This window comes from Tachysurus vachellii, chromosome 7 (assembly GCF_030014155.1).
Source record: "Tachysurus vachellii isolate PV-2020 chromosome 7, HZAU_Pvac_v1, whole genome shotgun sequence".
In the NCBI taxonomy this organism is placed as follows: domain Eukaryota; kingdom Metazoa; phylum Chordata; class Actinopteri; order Siluriformes; family Bagridae; genus Tachysurus; species Tachysurus vachellii.
The window spans coordinates 24731662-24749284 of NC_083466.1; the positions used below are offsets into that span (position 1 = coordinate 24731662).

Consider the following 17623-nt stretch of genomic DNA (forward strand, 5'->3'; position numbering starts at 1 on the left):
AAGCGTCACTATATTAATAAAAACTGATTTGATTCATAGCTACGATTCATAAGAAGAAGGATTGAACGTTATAGACAACATTAGAAATAATGAACCATACAAACCAATGGTGTAGATCATTTCTTCCAAATACAAATAGCTTATGGTTTATAGTCTCGTCCTAGTTGGAGTTGTCCGAACTACCTCTTAAATGATCTGCTTTTCATCAGCAAGTACTTATGTGTTGGAAATTAGCTTTTTCCCAGAACTTCAGTCCTCATAAGACTTGCATCTGGAATTGTGCACCGTAATATGTTATGAAAACTGACTCAAGTACAATATTGTTTCTTTACTGGATTTGATGGACGGTAATGGGGATATTCTCAATTATTCTATACGGTGATAAATCTAATAAATTCTCAAAGGGATTCTTTCACACTATTCTGTGACTTTCTCCTTTTCATCTCAGTGTTTAGATAACTGCGCTATTAGAGATTATAAACGTAACAGCATGCACATTAGAAGGCCCTTCGTTGATAGACTCCATCCAAATCGGATCAGACGTCTCAATATCTTAAAAAATTTTCATTCAAAGGAGTTAAAGGGGATAAGAACGAATTATATTACCTTTCAAATATTTCCCAAAGTCAAAGACACTCGAATTTTTATTTATTTATTTATTTATTTTTTGTTGCGAGAACGGTATTGAAACCCCTGATCACATATAATTTTTTTTACAATGCAACTACTCAAAACTGTTTTGGTCTGAATTGTATAGCAACATTTCCTGCGTCAATATCAATCTGAGCCCAAAATGTAGATTTCTAAAAAAAAAAAAAAAAACAACAACAAAAAATTTCGTTTTAGAAATGAACTAAAAATTCTTGCTTCATCTCTCTGAACTTTGTTCAAATAAGAAAGCTATTGCAGTAGCTAATTTTATAGAGATAAGTAATCTCTAGCCTTTTGTACCCTTTGTGGTGATAATGTATTATTTACTTATTTAGCTAATTAATTTTTTTAATTTTATTATTAATTAATGGTGCTTGCAAAGCAACATTCTTACTATCCTGCATACTCTTCCGGACAAAACTTCGGCACAATGGTTGTCCCGCAGCTTTTGTCCTAGACCCATGAATGACATGTCAAATCGACCGGCTCATTGAGGAGAGGTGTGCTATGACTTTTCTAAGCGATCTGAGTACCAGTACTTCCAGTACCGGGTCTCAAAATGGCCTTTTTCCCCCATAGACTCCCATTATAAACTTTGGAGGTTTATAACTCGCCAAGCTTTCGAACTATCTACACCAAACTCGACCAGCTCCTTTAGGGTGATACTCTGAACAAACTTTTAAACTGGTGTACCGACTGGCCTTTCGGTTGTGCCGCAGCCCCGCCCACAATATATGCAAAATCAAAAAACTTTTTACAGCATGGACATGTGACATATCAAAACACTCAGAACAATGAGGGGAACTTCCTCACGTGTATTTTGATGATGTCACGTGATGTCACGTGTAGCCCCGCCCCCAAAATAAGCGAAATCAAAAAGCTAGCACAACATGGACGTGTCATATATCAAAACACTCAGCACGATGAGGGGAACTTGCCACGTGCAAGCACCATTCACATTTTCTTCAGGAAATGTACATTCTAGTTATTTTTTTTTTTATTACTGTTCATTTGTGTTATGTTGTATCTTCTAAATTACATTATTGTTCTTTTTTTTTTTTATTTCCCTCTAATTTATTTTTGTTAATATGGTTCACTTCGTGCCTGATTTGTTTGTATACTTGTTTGAATAATAAAATAATAATAAAACAAAATAAAAATTTAAAGCGCGCGGCCCTACTGACCTGATGACGCATTTCCGGTTTGTGTAGCTGAGGGAAGCTTCCGTTGTTCTTAGAGACGGTTGATGGACGCGCTCCGGCCTGCACTGCGGAGCTCAGCGCTATTTTGAGATCAAATTTTCGTCCCAGACTTTCGTCCCTTTTCCGAGGCGGCGTTTAAGATAATCTACTATTCGGGATTGTGATTTGTTTTTCTTTCTTTGAAGATGAGTTCCGGGACGAACGTCGTGCAGGTGACTAACGTGTCCCCGAGCACCACCTCGGAGCAAATGCGCACTCTGTTCGGTTTCCTGGGAACCGTCGAAGAGCTCAAACTGTTCCCTCCAGAGTGAGTAGAAAAATCCGCGAGAGGAAAATAAACGTTTATATCGAATAATATGTAACGTCTACTTTTCAATTCTTGCTGAATTATGCGGTGAAAATGCGTCAGTAGGTACAGGAGACGAGGAGCAGGCCGCGCTTTTTAGTCTGGTTAGCTTAGCGTAGGTTAGCTTAGCGTAGGTTAGCTTAGCGTAGGTTAGCTTAGCCTAGGTTAGCTTAGCCTAGGTTAGCTTAGCCTAGGTTAGCTTAGCGTAGGTTAGCCTAGCCTAGGTTAGCTTAGCGTAGGTTAGCTTAGCGTAGGTTAGCTTAGCGTAGGTTAGCTTAGCGTAGGTTAGCTTAGCGTAGGTTAGCTTGGCTAGCATGCTTACGGCCTAGCATTTTTTTTTTTTATTTTTAATATGTTAAACAATATTAATTTCACCAGTAAAACATTTGCACAATAAGGTGTTGGTTATTTTTTTTATTTATTTATTTATTCATTTCAGATTACAAGCTTGATATTTGTTTATTAAATAAGTGTTTTAATTGACGGTCGTTTCGATACGTTTCTATTTGTTTGCGTAAAAACCGCAACGTTCGAGGCGACGATGGGTAAAATAGTGTGTAAGTAAAATAAAAGATTTGAATAAAATAAAAGGAGAAAAGGCGTGTATGTTTTATAATAAAGTAAAGGGCGATTTTCCTTTATTTTAAGGGGCTCAAAATGCTAATCGAATTAATTGAATGGACTTTTTTAAATATCTTTTTTTTTTAAAGCAGTTTAACCAGGTATGGAAATTTTTCGTCTATGATTAAATATCATAATGTTATTATTAAATTAAAATAAAGTATTTCATGATTTCAGCTATTTGAACAAATTCGGTGTATTTTAGCTTCTTAAAATGTTGGTACAGAACTAATCGTTAGTGGAAATAAGTGTGTGTGGTGGTATATGATGAATGGCTTCCCATCCAGGGTGTATTCACACTTTGTGGCCCAGTGTTCCCGGGATAGATCTGCTGTAACTTCGACCATGATATAAAGAAACATTGATAATCGTTTTACACACACATACACTATCAAGTGCTAATAAATCAGCGTACAGGGTCCTAAAAATCTAACTCTGCTTTATTTATTTACGTTTTTTTTTTTTTGCTGTTGTGATAAGTGTCTTTACGCTAACTTTCAACCTTTTTTTGTGTTGCAGTGACTCCACCATGCCAGTGACTTCGCGCGTGTGCTTCGTGAGGTTTAACGAGCAGGAGTCGGTCGGCGTTTCCCAGCACCTTACAAACACGGTCTTTGTGGACAGGGCTCTTATAGTTGTGCCCTACGCAGAAGGTTGGTATCTCCCGCTATTCCGGCTCACGTCAGTCACGTGTTTCCTTTGGCAGACTGATGTACAGACACTAGGTTCTCTTCCACCAGTTGATTGTGAAATCTGCCCATAACATAACTGATGTCTCACCACTAATTTACACGACGATGAAAGTTCACGTTTCCTGCTCGCAGCCGAGTAACAGAAGCTTGCACACTGACTCATGCACTACAAGAAAATGCCCTTATAGATCAACAACATCTACACCGATCATTTTTCTTAATGGTCCATGGTGTGTATCGAGATTGTGAGTTATGGGATTCATGCAGCTAGGAGAGGGGTGAAAGTGGGCATGGCCACGCATGCGATGTCTGTTGTGTACACGTTGGACCTCTACAGCAAAACAGTTTATTCTGGTTGAACTTAAACTCAGCTTAACTTGAACGGGGACTCATTTAAACCCTTCACCTTAAAAAACTCCATAGGTCAATAGATTCTAGCTCTGCACAATTAACACTATCCTTTCTGAATTTGCTTCAAGAGCATGTCTGTCCTGTAACGATATAACTTATTAATATATACCATTAAAGTAAAATAGACATTTCCCTGTCAAGGATCTTCTACATTTTCCCCCCACAGAATATCCTGCATTTGATTTAGCTGTAACTTGTAATTTCTCTTTTCCTGTCAGCGAAACACAAATGTAATCACCCCGTCAGTTCAGTGTTAATAGCAGATTCATTCGCCATGTAAACACAGAAGAGCATATTTCGGTGTGCCGGACTCTTACCCTTTTTTTTTTTTTAAACAGTCGCATTGTTTTTTATACATACCTGGACAGAGGGACAGGATGTATACACTTGTAAACACCCCATTCTGCGGACGTGCTTTCGTGGGATCTTTACTGCTCTAACACATTCAGATCAATATGTGTGTGTATATATAAAGGGTTATTAAAGTTGCCAGTGTATCAGCAGGTCTACACCAGGATCTTGAACTTAAACTGACCAGGTACAAAAAAGGTACGAGGGGTCAAAACGGACAAACGCGCTCATGTTCATTATCCTGCTCATGTTTTTACGTCCCCCTCCCCACCACCACCAGTTCATCATTTTAGACTGTCTCCTATTAAAAATGTTCTCTTGTTTGTTTGTGTGTGGTTTTTGTAGTGGAGAAGGCAAACGCAGAGCCCCCTCCCTGAAGGCTGAAAGTGGTCCTCTCCCTGCCAACAGGCGACTGTAGGCAATTACAATACGCCAGCCGCCACACCTTTTTGCCCTCCCCCTTTTCTCTTCATGTTTCTTTCTCTTTAACTCTCTCTCTCTTTCTCTCTCTCTCTCTCTCGTTCTCTCTCACTCTCTCTCCTAGGTATATTATAATATGTACATTGTGCGTAGTTTGCCAACATCCACTATGCATAGCTCTCCGCATAAAACATTGTGGTTCTGTCAAACATTTCCTTTTTTCTTTAATTTATCTAGTAATATTATTATAAAAACCACTCAGGTGACTCCATATGGCTTGATTCAGACATTGTACATATAAAATATTAAGCTGTTTATTTTCTTTTTTTTTTCTTTCTTTCATCTTTCATATCAAATATACACATTATGGTAGGATTGGGTTTCCCTCAGGAATGAGATTAGCCTAAATAAATCGTTTTCACAGTTAGTGAAATGATGTGCTTTGTGATTTCACTAGGTGGACTCCACATAATGTAAAAGTCGGGTGTGATTTTCTTTCCTCTCTTTAACAGTGGTCTCTTGTTTTTGTTGTTGTGTTTTACAGTTCTTTTTCCTGGCTCTGCCAGTCCTGTTTACCAGGCCGTGCCCGAAAATGAAAATCGAAAATACAGCCCTACAGTTTTGTCTCCTGCAGCAATCTTTTCTAATGTGCTTGTTTTTTTTATTATTATTATCATTATTATTATAATTTTTGTTGTTGTGTTTTTTTTTTTTCTTTTTTTTTTTTTTGCTTGTCTGTTTTAAATGTGATCTCCTGTCAAGATTATTATTTTTTTCTACAAGTTCATTCATGTATAATGAAAAACATTGTGACTTATCCCCCCTGCGCGCACACAAATATTTCAGGCTTTTGTTGGGACTGTAGTTTATTTAAAAAATCTCTAAAGTATTTGCGTGTGTTATTGATGTAAGAGCACGTTAGCCTTGTGTGCTGTGGTCAGGCTAGCGTTCCAGTGAGATACCAGGTAAGGAAAGTCACCAGCAAAAGCCCACCACCCCCCAAAAAAAAAAGAAATCGTGACGTGCAATTGAATGTGTAGCCGTAACTCTTTATTTCTGTCAGTTATTCAGTCAAAAAAAATGACTTTGAAGCATTATTTACTGTTCATCGCCACAATCTCTGAAAGTGTTTTTGTGTTGTGTATCTCGATCTTTCTCTGTGTGCTTTTAGCGAAGCTGCCAACGTGAGTCGATTGTTCATAAAACGTCTATATGAAAAGTTGAAAGCACATCACCCGGAGAAGCCACTGTGCTCGCTCACGTTTGGTTCATGACTTAAATTACACGCGTCCAGGTGATAACATCTTGGCAGTAATAACTGCAGTAGTGTGTCTTTTTTTTTTTTTTTTTTTTTTTTTTTTTTTTTCTTTTTTTTTTTTTTAAATGAAATTTTCCCATCTTAGTTATAAGGGACAGCAATTTAAAAAAAAAAATCTAAAGATACCTAAAACGAGAAGAGACACAGGTGGTAATGCCATTTTGGAGGCGAGTATATTTATTGTCTGAATGCTCTGTATGTCTCTGTCTCTCCCCTTCTTGAGCTTGTCAGCCGTTTTTGTTTTGGGTTTTAATTCAAGCTTTCTTGATCTTGAAGGTGTGATCCCCGATGAGTCAAAAGCTTTGTCGCTGATGGCGCCTGCGAACGCCGTCGCCGGGCTTCTTCCAGGGGGAGGACTGCTGCCGACACCCAACCCTCTAGCATCGGTAACCTGCACTTTTTATTCGTACCCTGCGTAACGTTAGCTGAAGGATAAGGTTTTATATATCCGCTGTAACTTACACGTGATCAAAGGTTTGTGCTCCTTTGTCAACTGTGGAGATATTCCCACTTTGCTCCTCTAATAAGCTCCACTCTTGTGGGAAGGTTTTCCATTAGATGTTGGAGTGTGTTGCTGTGGGGATTTGTGTTCATTCAGCTGCATGAGCATTAGTGAGATCAGTCACTGATGCATATCTAAACATTACATAAGTCTGTAATAACTCCCTGGAAATCTGTTTCCCAGCTGGGTTTCTCAGTCCTGAACCACGTAATTGTGTTTTATATATCTATCAAGTTCTTTAAATCTTCCAGTTTCTTTGTACAAGTTAGGACAATATTTGGTATTTTAAGTCATTGTAATGTATTGACTTGTGTCCAGCGTCGCATGAGGACAACAATGAAGGCGTTTACTGTTTTTTGATTTGTTATTCCTCGCTCGTGCGTCTGTAAATATACACTAAGCCCTATGATGCTGGACTCGTGCGCCGTCCTGTATATTTATAGGCACGGTTGTCATTTTTACAACACCAAAGAGACCTCTGTTTTTGTTCTAGATGGGAGGCGGAGTTCTGGGTGCTCTCGGTGGTCCAGCCATGTTACCTGGAGCCGGCATGAACCCCCAGGTGAGTGCGGATCACTTCCCATTACCGTTCATTCATTTCATTTAGTCATACTTTCCTTTGTGTTTGCATCATGACTGAGGTTTTGGAGTTTTTATTTATTTATTTTTTTAATAGGCGCTCTCTGCCGATCAGATTCTGAAGCTGATGACCTCAGTGGATCCAAAGTAAGTCTGACTTGCTCGTTAGAGATCAGTCCACAAAGTAAACATGTAAACATGTGAGCTTTATCTCAGTGCGTTGTTACAGGATGAACCCGATGGCGGCAGGCATGGGTCTGAAGGCAGACGCTTCCAACAAGGAAATCGAGGAAGCCATGAAGAGAGTCCGAGAGGCCCAGTCCCTCATCTCTGCTGCGATTGAGCCCAGTAGTGAGTCTACGAGCCTCAAGCATAAAGGTTTTTTTCCCTGCGTTTGCTCAAGTGTAGAAATGGAAGTTATTCAAATTTGTTTTCCAGGTAAAAAAGACAGCAAGCGCAAGCATTCTCGCTCCAGATCCAGGTCTAGATCCCGACGCAGGAGATCCCGCTCTCGCTCCCGACACAGGTACACCTTAAATATGGAGTTTGTGTGGGCCATGTAACACATCCATGCATTTCTGTACTACATAATACATACGATATACTGTATATATTCATAAGCTTTCAGCAAGTGTCAATTAACTATTCATAAACAAGCTTTTATGGTTATATTTAAAGTTTTTATTTCTAAAAGTGCTCAATTAAATAATTTTGTCTGATTTGATCATTTTAAAGATTAAGTACAAATTTAAGATCAGCTGCTTTTTTTTTAGTCAGTTTGTAATTATTAGAGAAAATATTTGCAGTAACTCTGATTTCTCAGATACGAGTCAGTTCATCACAATATCAACATTTCCTCTGTTTTCCATGTTAAGGCTCTTAAAATGGGCCACTGTTCCTATATGTTGCATGTTTAGTTTTACATGAGGAGACGCTGCTTCTACATACCTGAAGTGATGTAAACGTTAAGCGAAACAATGAAATAATGTTCATCAAATCCAAACGTTAGCAGAAGAACAGAAGCAGTGTGTTTCTTCACGAGGCTGCTCGTCGAACGGCTTTTTGACTTTGAGACTTTAACTCCACAGGAGGTCCACCAGCAGGACTCGGAAACGCTCCCGGTCCCGCAGCCGCAGACGCTCCCGAAGCCCCAGGAGGAGGAGATCCCGCTCCAGAGACCGTGGCCGCCGCTCCGCCAGCAGATCCAGGTTAGAGCGCCACGCTACTAAACACATAGTGGTTTACTGATTTATACAAAGGCAAGATTGCCACGTGAAGGGAACTGATTTACTGAAGCACTAGAAATCGTCACTGATACATGACGTTTTTAACCTTCATAAAAGAGGCTTGTGTAAAAATGTAACACCGGCGCTGATCGTGTTCAGGACGTACACACGTCTTCAGCCTTGTTCAAAAATCCAGACAGCTATAAAAGAGGTAGTGAGTTGCTATCGGATGGTATTTATCATCATTCCAGATGTTTTAGTTATTAAATATCCGAGTTAGTCATTATTTATAGACAAGATGATGTTAGTCTTGTGAGACTATAAAGTAATACTCTATTAGAGAGGCTCCTTTAGTCGTCCTGCCTGCGGGATCTCGCTTTCCTGTTTGTTTGTCGCCCATGTCAGCATTGATCTCTGCTCTCGTCTGAGGAAACGACAAGCCAAATAAATGAATAACTGACTGATTCACAGGCTGCTGTCTGATCTTTTTGTTCAGAGCTTTACCTCTCAGATCGATTAATCTTCTACTAAAGCTTCTGCTTTTCACTTGGCGAAGCGTTAAGTATCCGGAGCAGAGTCGCTGCTTTGCTTCCTCCGACCCTTAAATACAGCAAGCAGCAGCAGCAGCTTTCAACATGAGGCGGCGTCTTTATTTGGGAGGCATCAGACATGTGCGTCAATAATAAAAAGATCAGAAACTCCTGCCTTGATACAGTATAAAGGATTTAATGTTGTAAATATAAGGAGTGCTTTTATTTTCTTTAGTCTGGATGCAGGGCTGTTTTTATTTTGCTTGTTGAGGCCTTTTCAAGGACTGGATTTATTGTTGCTAGGTAACATGACAGGAAGGAAGCTTCGAAAGAACAATTTTGCACATTTCCTGTCAGGGATTTCAGTTAGAACATGAAAGTGCTGCATTTAATAACGTACTGTATTAGCACGGGCCTCTCATCGCTCTGAAACACACCTGACTAATACCAACGTAAGGGTTTTAAAAACGAAGGTGACGCAGAGGGAACTGGCCTCACGGTCCTCACGCTTAAGACTTGGTAAAGTCAGTTATAAAGATCACAATGAAAAAGTGAAAGTGATTCTCTCTCATTCCCAGGGACAGAAAAAAAGAGGACAAAGACAAGAAACGCTCTAAAACACCTCCAAAGAGCTACAGCACCGCCAGGAGATCTAGAAGCACGAGCCGGTAAATGTTTTAACCTTAACAATCTCCTCATATTTTCCATTGCTTCATGCTTAGCTTTAATGCTCTACAGGTCAGACTCGCGCCAAGCTCATCTGTCTCACTGATCTGTTTTGTTTATTATTTGGTTTTAAAACATTACAGTCAGTGTTGTTCAGATGTGAAAGGGTGTGTAGAGATGTGTAGCTCATGTGTACATCATAACTCCTAAACCTCTACTCCATCTGGACCATGTTTCTAGTATTATCAGAAGTAGCAGCGTTTATCGCCACTGCCGTTTCACGTCCGTGTCTGCTCTGTTTTTATTCACCGTAGGAGACGAAAGAGGAGCGTTAGCCGATCTCCTCGAAGATCTCCCAAGAGAAGATCCAGGACACCGTCGCCAAGGCGGTGAGATTCATTCACACCATTATATCGTTTTCCTTTTCTTTATTGTTTGTGTTTAACTTTAAAAATTCTCATTAATTTAACCCTGCCTCGTGTGAGCGTGGCTTACAGTAACGTTTCAAAATATTTGCCTCTCGCCCCATCTTTGATATTCCTAATATTTCCTCATGTAAACTGTATCTCATGGTTGCTTTCTCACACAGACACAAGAAGGAGAAGAAGAGAGACCGGGAACGAGAGAAGGACCGAGAGCGTGATCGCGACAGGAGGTCTGACCACCGAGAGCGGGATCGCGACGAGTCCGAGCGCTCCTCTAACAAGAAGAAAAAGAGCAAAGATAAGGAGAGAGAGCGGACGTCCGATAGCGAGAAGCGAGACGTGAAGGTACGGTCACGACCCTCTCTGGTTACTGTACAAATCTGATGCAATGCAACGTTCAGAGACTGCTGTAAGACACCGTACCAGTCCGTCCGATTGAACTACTGTGCTGAGTACCGAGGATTCGATGATGAGGTCCGATAGATGATCATCGGATCAGATGAAACTAGTCGTTCGCTCGGCAAAAGAAAAAAAATATAACCAGAAATGAAGTAGTGTGTAGTTTGTACAGATGCACCGTGTCTGATTTGTGTTTAACTAGACAGTGGATGATGTACAGCAGTTTAAGCTCAGGGTGATGCCTGGGGTGAGCGAACCGAGCTGCTGTGATTAGCCTGAACTGCGTAGATCCAACAGTTTCCTCTAAGCAGGATGTTCTTGCTGATGCCTGACTGTTCTCATTAGAGCAAAAACAAGCGTTGTTACTCTGTGCAAGTGTATGTGAGCTGTAAGTGAGGAATAAGTGTTGTACTCGTGTAAACGTCGGTCGCTGCTTTAACCGTTGCAGGTGACTCGAGACTATGACGAGGAGGAACAGGGATACGACAGCGAGAAGGAACGCGAGGCAAAGTATTCCGACGATTCTGGTTCCTCTCCCGCACGCTACGAAGGCGACAGCGCCAAGCACACGCCTAAACAGGCCAAGCAGAACGGAGACGACCACAACGAAGAACAGGACATGGACGTGAGCGACTGAGAGCCACGAAGACACCCGACGAACTTTGAACGAACCGTATCATGATTTGCTTTACCCTCGTGGTCGTCTCTCCTTCTTTAATAACCTCAGAGTTTAACATTTAACTGTTTCTCCTCTTCATCAGCCACGTGAGCGTTTAATGCGATTTGGGTTCAATAACACAAAGTAGCCTGTGTTTCCTTTCCATCCTGTTTTGCTCTTTAAAAGGGAAGGATCGTTCATTTGTCGCTGTTTGTTTTCGGTCTCTTCGTTGCTTCCCTTTTGGCTCAGCAATTGACAAATAGCTATTTTTTGTTGTTGTTTTTTTCTTTCTTAATACCATGTCTACAAGACTGTTTAACGTCCACGGATCTCTTGGAGAAAGTTTTTGCCCCCCTCCCCTTTTCCATTTATCATTTTGATACCGATCTTTGCCGTAATTGTCATTTTAAATAGAACATGTACATGATTAGTGCTTTATATTCCTAGACTTCATATTCAGTAGATGATCATCCTGGAGTTGGAATTTTTTATACTGTAAATAAACTCGCTTGAGTCAAACATGTTTCAGACTTATTTTTTTTTTCCTTCAGCCGTCCATTTTATTCACGTCAAAGGGAACACGGCGTAAAAACATTTTACTGTTTGTATGGTGTGACATTTGAGCGTTACATACCCAAAATTTTGATCTAGACAGATTCGAACTAACCAAGTTAGACAATTTAAATGTTTGTGGGAAGAAAACATGAACGTGAATGAAAACCACGTGTGTGTGAGGAGAAATGTGTCCACCCAAACACTCGTGCTCAGGATTGAACATAAAACTGAAACATAATGGACTTCAACCTTTCAGCCAAATGCCCAGGGTTTCCAGGAGAGGTTCCTCATCCATCCACCACAACCCTGATCAGTCACTGCAGATAATAAATAAATAAATAAATAAATACACTCCTGACCAGAATTATAAGACTGGGTGAAACATCCCAAGTATTTGCATTTCGCGCTGGTCCCTTGGTCAAGAGGGAGGCTCCATCATGATCTTGACATGCTTTTTCCTTCAATGGGGAAAAAGCACCCCCAGATCATGATGGAGCCTCCTCTACTGTGCCGGGTAGAAAACACCTCCAGAGGGATCTCCTTGTCATGTCAGTATCTTTGGAAGCCATCACGACCATCCAGGTTAAATTTTTTCTTGTCCGAGAATAAAACTTTCTTCCATTTTTTTTTTTTTGTGTCCCATGTTTGGTGCTCTCTTGCAAATGCCAAACAGTTATGGTTATCGGGCTGCAGTCAGCATCAGTAAGGGCTTCATTTGGGTCAAGGATCGGCCTTTGTCTTTACAGGACGCCAGTCGGATCCTCCGGCTCAGTGCAGGTGACATTTTTTGGGGTTTACCACTTGATTATTTTGTCCCATAACTCTCAGTATCTTTTAAGAAATTTAAAATGACTGTCTTACTGCGTCCAACTTCGGCAGCGACGGCGCGTTGCGAGAGCCGTTGCTCGTTGCAGCTCAACAATCCACATACGTTCGAAAACAGAAAGCCTTTTTGCATTTGCCATCAGGAGATCATGACAGTGTGTCTGACCGTATCACAATGACATTAAAGCCATATTTTAACTTTTGATAAGCTGATTGATGACCAGCCTGTTTGAGTTAAATGCAGTTTTCAATAAGTAAGTAAGTAAAGTTTATTTCTATAGCACATTTATCACAGCAGAGCTGACCAAAGTGCTGAACAAAGTCAAAATCTAAACATAAAAATAAACAAAACAGATGATACAATAAAACAATAGAACATAGACAAAATCCGATTAAAATGCCCGGGAATAAAAATATGTTTTCAACTTCACTTTAAAAGTTGTACTTGAAGGTGCAAGGCGATTGTCCAGTGGAAGTTGGTTCCAGAGACGGGGGGCCGCAATAGAAAAAGCCCTATCACCCTTCGTTTTTAAGCGTGAACGAGGGACAACCAAGAGAGCTCTATCGATAAATTTCCTACTCTATTTTTTGTCTCTTTTGGCATTTTGAAGAATAAATTACAACCTGGTTACGATCCACCAGTGTGAAGTGTGAGTACATGTAATATTTTACCTGGTCTTAAGATTTTGTTCAGGAGTGTATATTGTGTATGTGCTGCACCTCCCCAACAATGTTTTCTTTTATTGATTTTCCAATAAAACTAACCATAACCAATAACCAAATAACAAGAATTGTATCACCAAAAGGAGAATAAATGACAAAAACCTTCCAAATATGTTGATCAAAACAGCAGTAATTAAAATAAAACAAAACCTTATTACATGCATCCTCTTATTTCTTAAGGAAATCATTTAAAGGTGCCCACATCTCTTCAAATTGCCGTACTTTACGCCTTGTAATGTACGTTAACGTCTCTAAAGTAACACGCATTGCCATCTCCTTGATCCAAGAGTATGCGGAAGATATTTCAGTCTCTCTCCAACTCAAAGCAATCATCCTCCTGGCCTGCAGAAGGCCAAAGTCAATAAGAGACCTCTGACTGTTATTGACAGAAAGATGATCTGGGTATAATATCCCCAGAATACAAAGTTTTGCAATGCACGGTATTTGAGTTTTTGTGATGTTACTTAGGATACTGACAACCATTTTCCAAAAATGTACCAATTTAGGGCACTCCCATACACAATGAATTAAAGTTCCCTTCTCAATGAAACATTTCACACGTGTCTGGAATGTCCGGGGACCGTTTGTTAAGCGTTTCAGGGGTTATATATGTCCTATATGTCCTCATCAACCATTTATGTTGCAATAACTTCATTCTTGTATTAATCGTTTGTATTTCAGCTTTTAATCATGCTTGTGACCACTCAGTTTCCTCGATATCCTCTTTAATATCCAAACTCCAAGCCCTCATTCTATCTTTACTGGATTCCTTTTGATATGAGATAAGTGTAGCATATAATATAGAAATTTGGTGCTTCCCATGTTCATGTTTAATCATAATATTCTCCAAACAAGACAGCGGCGTTTCCCGAAGGGCATCACAATGCTTTGATGAAATAAAATGTTTCAATTGTAAGAACTTAAAAAAAATGTTTATGAGGTATTGAATATTTCAGGGGGGGCACGGGGGCTTAGTGGTTAGCACGTTCGCCTCACACCTCCAGGGTTGGGGGTTCGATTCCCGCCTCCACCTTGTGTGTGTGGAGTTTGCATGTTCTCCCCGTGCCTCGGGGGTTTCCTCTGGGTACTCCGGTTTCCTGCCCGGTCCAAAGACATGCATGGTAGGTTGATTGTCATCTCTGGAAAATTGTCCGTAGTGTGTGATTGCGTGAGTGAATGAGAGTGTGTGTGTGTGTGCCCTGTGATGGGTTGGCACTCCGTCCAGGGTGTATCCTGCCTTGATGCCCGATGACGCCTGAGATAGGCACAGGCTCCCCGTGACCCGAGGTAGTTCGGATAAGCGGTAGAAAATGAGTGTGTGAGAGAGTGAATATCTCAGACTCAGGTCATTAAATGTTAACAGAATGCCTTTGTCATATAAATCTCCATTTTTTTGCACACCTCTACCAGCCCAAACCTTATATGTGATGCACCTTATTAAAAACACTACACTAATACTTTTTACTCTTAAACCATCTACAATTCTTCATGGCATGGATTCAACAAGATGTTACAAACATTTCTTTGAGATTCTGATTCATATTGAAAATCTATGATGAGGGAGAACCTGCAGATTTTGAAGGAGCCCTTTCATGTTGTGAAGCTCCCGGTCTACCACATCCCACAGGTGTTCTCCCGAGGCAGATTGTACCAGCTCCAGTTGTGTTCCACGTCCATTTCCACACTCCATGTGGTGTTTAAGGACAACAAGCTCCTAATCAATACACAATTATCAGACTGTATCTGACTGTGGAAAGGACATTATTCATAACAACACTCTGGTGTTTATAACAGGTTATAATCACACCCTTCAGTGTCACCTAAATGAGGATGAGGTTCACTTTTGAGTCTGGTTCCTCTCGAGGTTTCTTCCTCTTCCATCTAAGGGAGTTTTATCTCACCACAGTCCAAACCAGACTGTTTTCCAGTCCAGTTTCAGAGAGTCTGTACTGAGTCCATTCTCAGAGTGATGTTCCATACAGACAAACAGACAGACAGATAGATAGATAGATAGATAGATAGATAGATAGATAGATAGATAGATAGATAGATAGATAGATAGATAGAGACATACAGGCAGATTGATAGATAGATAGATAGATAGATAGATAGATAGATAGATAGATAGATAGATAGATAGATAGATAGATAGATAGACAGGTAGAGACAGACAGGCAGATTGATAGAGACATACAGACAGACATACATACAGACAGACAGACAGATAGATAGATAGATAGATAGATAGATAGATAGATAGATAGATAGACAGGTAGAGACAGACAGGCAGATTGATAGAGACATACAGACAGACAGACAGACAGACAGACAGATAGCTAGATAGACAGACAGACAGACAGACAGACAGACAGACAGACAGACAGACAGATAGCTAGATAGACAGCCAGCCAGCCAGATAGAGACAGACAGGCAGGCAGATTGATAGATAGAGACAGATAGACAGACAAGATAGATAGATGGTCGGATGAGGACTTTTATTTTGAAAACGAAAAACAAAACGCAAAAAAATGAAATATTATTAAGGGGAAAAACGACTTAAATATATGATTAAAAATTAAGTGTAGCCTTGAAATATTCTTAATTGTATTTTTCTATTACATGACATTTATTATCACCAGTAAACCGGTCTCGGTGACATAATAACATAATTTAGACTCTTAACGTAAAATATCTTTTTTTTTATTAAAAGAAAATAAATAAATAAAAGAGCTATGAATGTAATTAATTAAATACCCCAACAAAAGCCAACAGTTTCTGCCCGCGCACTAATAAATAAATAAATAAATAAATAAATAAAATCAACAACAACAAAACGAAACCCGAATCAGACCTCGGCGTCTGAAAGTGACGTCACTTCCCTGCGCCCACAGCCTAAGAGCGAGCTGGATGTTAGTTAGCGACGATATTTTGGAGCTAACGCTTTAAGTCATGGCGTCTAAAGCAGCGAAAGGTAAAAAGGTGGTGAATCAGGATGAACTGCGGCGGCTGATGAGGGAGAAGCAGAAGCAGAAGCAGGGCGAGAGACAGAAACGTGTGGAGTCTCCGTACGCTAAGTACAACAGCCTGGGACACCTGAGCTGTGTGCTGTGTAACATACAGGTCAGGGGACACATCCTGTGGCAGGCTCATGTCCTCAGTAAACAGCACAAAGACAAAGTCTCAGAGCTCAAGGGCTCTCACAACAACCCACAAACATCCACACTGAAGAGGAAAGCTGCAGAAGCAGAAGTGCATGATGGGAAAAAGCCTAAAGCATCAGGGGCTGATGTTGTTGTCCAGGGTAAGACTGCTGGACCAGGACCAGGGCTCGTACTTCTGGCTGGACAATACGATGACAAAGACGACGACGACGATCAATCAGCTAATTCAAGTAAAGGTCCAGCTGATGTAAAGCAGCCGGATCCTGCATCTGATGGACAACTTCCTGCTGATTTCTTCGACAGCAGCGTCCCCGAGATCCCGTCCGTCCCGTCCGCGTCTCACTCGGGATCGATCTCCAAAGCCGAGGTTGAGAAACCCGTAGAGAAGAAGGACAGCATGGCGGAGACGATTCCCGAAGGCTTCTTCGACGATCCGGTCCGAGACGCCAAGGTGCGAAACGTCGACACTCCGAAAGACCATTTGGACAAGGAGTGGGAGGAGTTTCAGAAGGAAATGCGCGCGGTGAGCAACGTCTCCGAGGCCATCGTGGCCGAAGAGGACGAGGAAGGGCGCCTGGAGAGGCAGATCGACGAAATCGACGAGCAGATCGAGTGCCTGCGCAGAGTCGAGGTGTTGCGCACCAAACGGGAAGCCGTCAAGGACAAGATGATGACGAAAGAGCGTCGTCTTTCAGGAAGTGGTGGTGGTGATGGAGAAGAGGAGGAGGAAGATGAGGAAGAACTGATGAACGTGTTGGGCAGAGACTGGAGAGCCAAAGGAGCGCTCGCGTAGCGTCAGGTCTCTCCGCACTGCTCTGATTTGTCTCAGTGATGTGATTTAGAGCTCAGGTTGTTCTTACTGTCTGACTCTTGGCTTACAGTTCGATATTAAATATTGTGGCTTCACATTATGGGAATTTTCACAGTGTAGACGACAGACATGATTGTAGCATCACAGCAGTTTCAGTTTTCCAGCTCAGAGCGAGTGTGTAAGTAAGTTGTGATGAGTAAAAGCTCAACAGTAACCTGATTTTACCCTCTGGATGAATTTCTGTAGTAACAACTCAAAAACGAAAAAAAAAGAAAATCTGTGATAAACTACATCTATGTTGTCTTTTGTAAAATAAATATTTTCACTCTATTGACTCCTCAATTCACCTCAGCGCTGTAACTCTGTGAGCTACTCGTTCCGTATCCCTGCTGCACTACACACGTCTGCTGAGGCTCGAGCTTACTTAACGTGGAACGTAGTATAAACACACGACGGACGAACTACTGTAAAATATTTATTACCGTATCCTGACGTTTTATTGAGGACGTGTGATCGTGAGCGTGTTTACGTCTCTCACATACGTACGTCGG

The 17623-nt window shown here is 40.9% G+C and overlaps 2 protein-coding genes across 2 annotated transcripts; both read left to right on the forward strand.

Annotated features, from left to right (window-relative positions):
• The first annotated feature begins 1855 nt into the window (after positions 1-1855).
• LOC132848970 (serine/arginine-rich splicing factor 11-like) lies at positions 1856-11516 on the forward strand. The gene is made up of 12 exons (XM_060875095.1): positions 1856-2160; positions 3340-3473; positions 6289-6398; positions 7008-7076; positions 7191-7240; positions 7323-7444; positions 7532-7619; positions 8182-8301; positions 9428-9517; positions 9830-9904; positions 10105-10285; positions 10788-11516. The coding sequence occupies exons 1-12, from the start codon at positions 2039-2041 to the stop codon at positions 10974-10976; spliced, it is 1350 nt and encodes a 449-aa protein (XP_060731078.1). The 5' UTR covers positions 1856-2038; the 3' UTR covers positions 10977-11516.
• A 4443-nt stretch (positions 11517-15959) lies between these two features.
• znf830 (zinc finger protein 830) lies at positions 15960-17402 on the forward strand. The gene has a single exon (XM_060875096.1). The coding sequence runs from the start codon at positions 16050-16052 to the stop codon at positions 17052-17054; it is 1005 nt and encodes a 334-aa protein (XP_060731079.1). The 5' UTR covers positions 15960-16049; the 3' UTR covers positions 17055-17402.
• Positions 17403-17623: the final 221 nt, after the last annotated feature.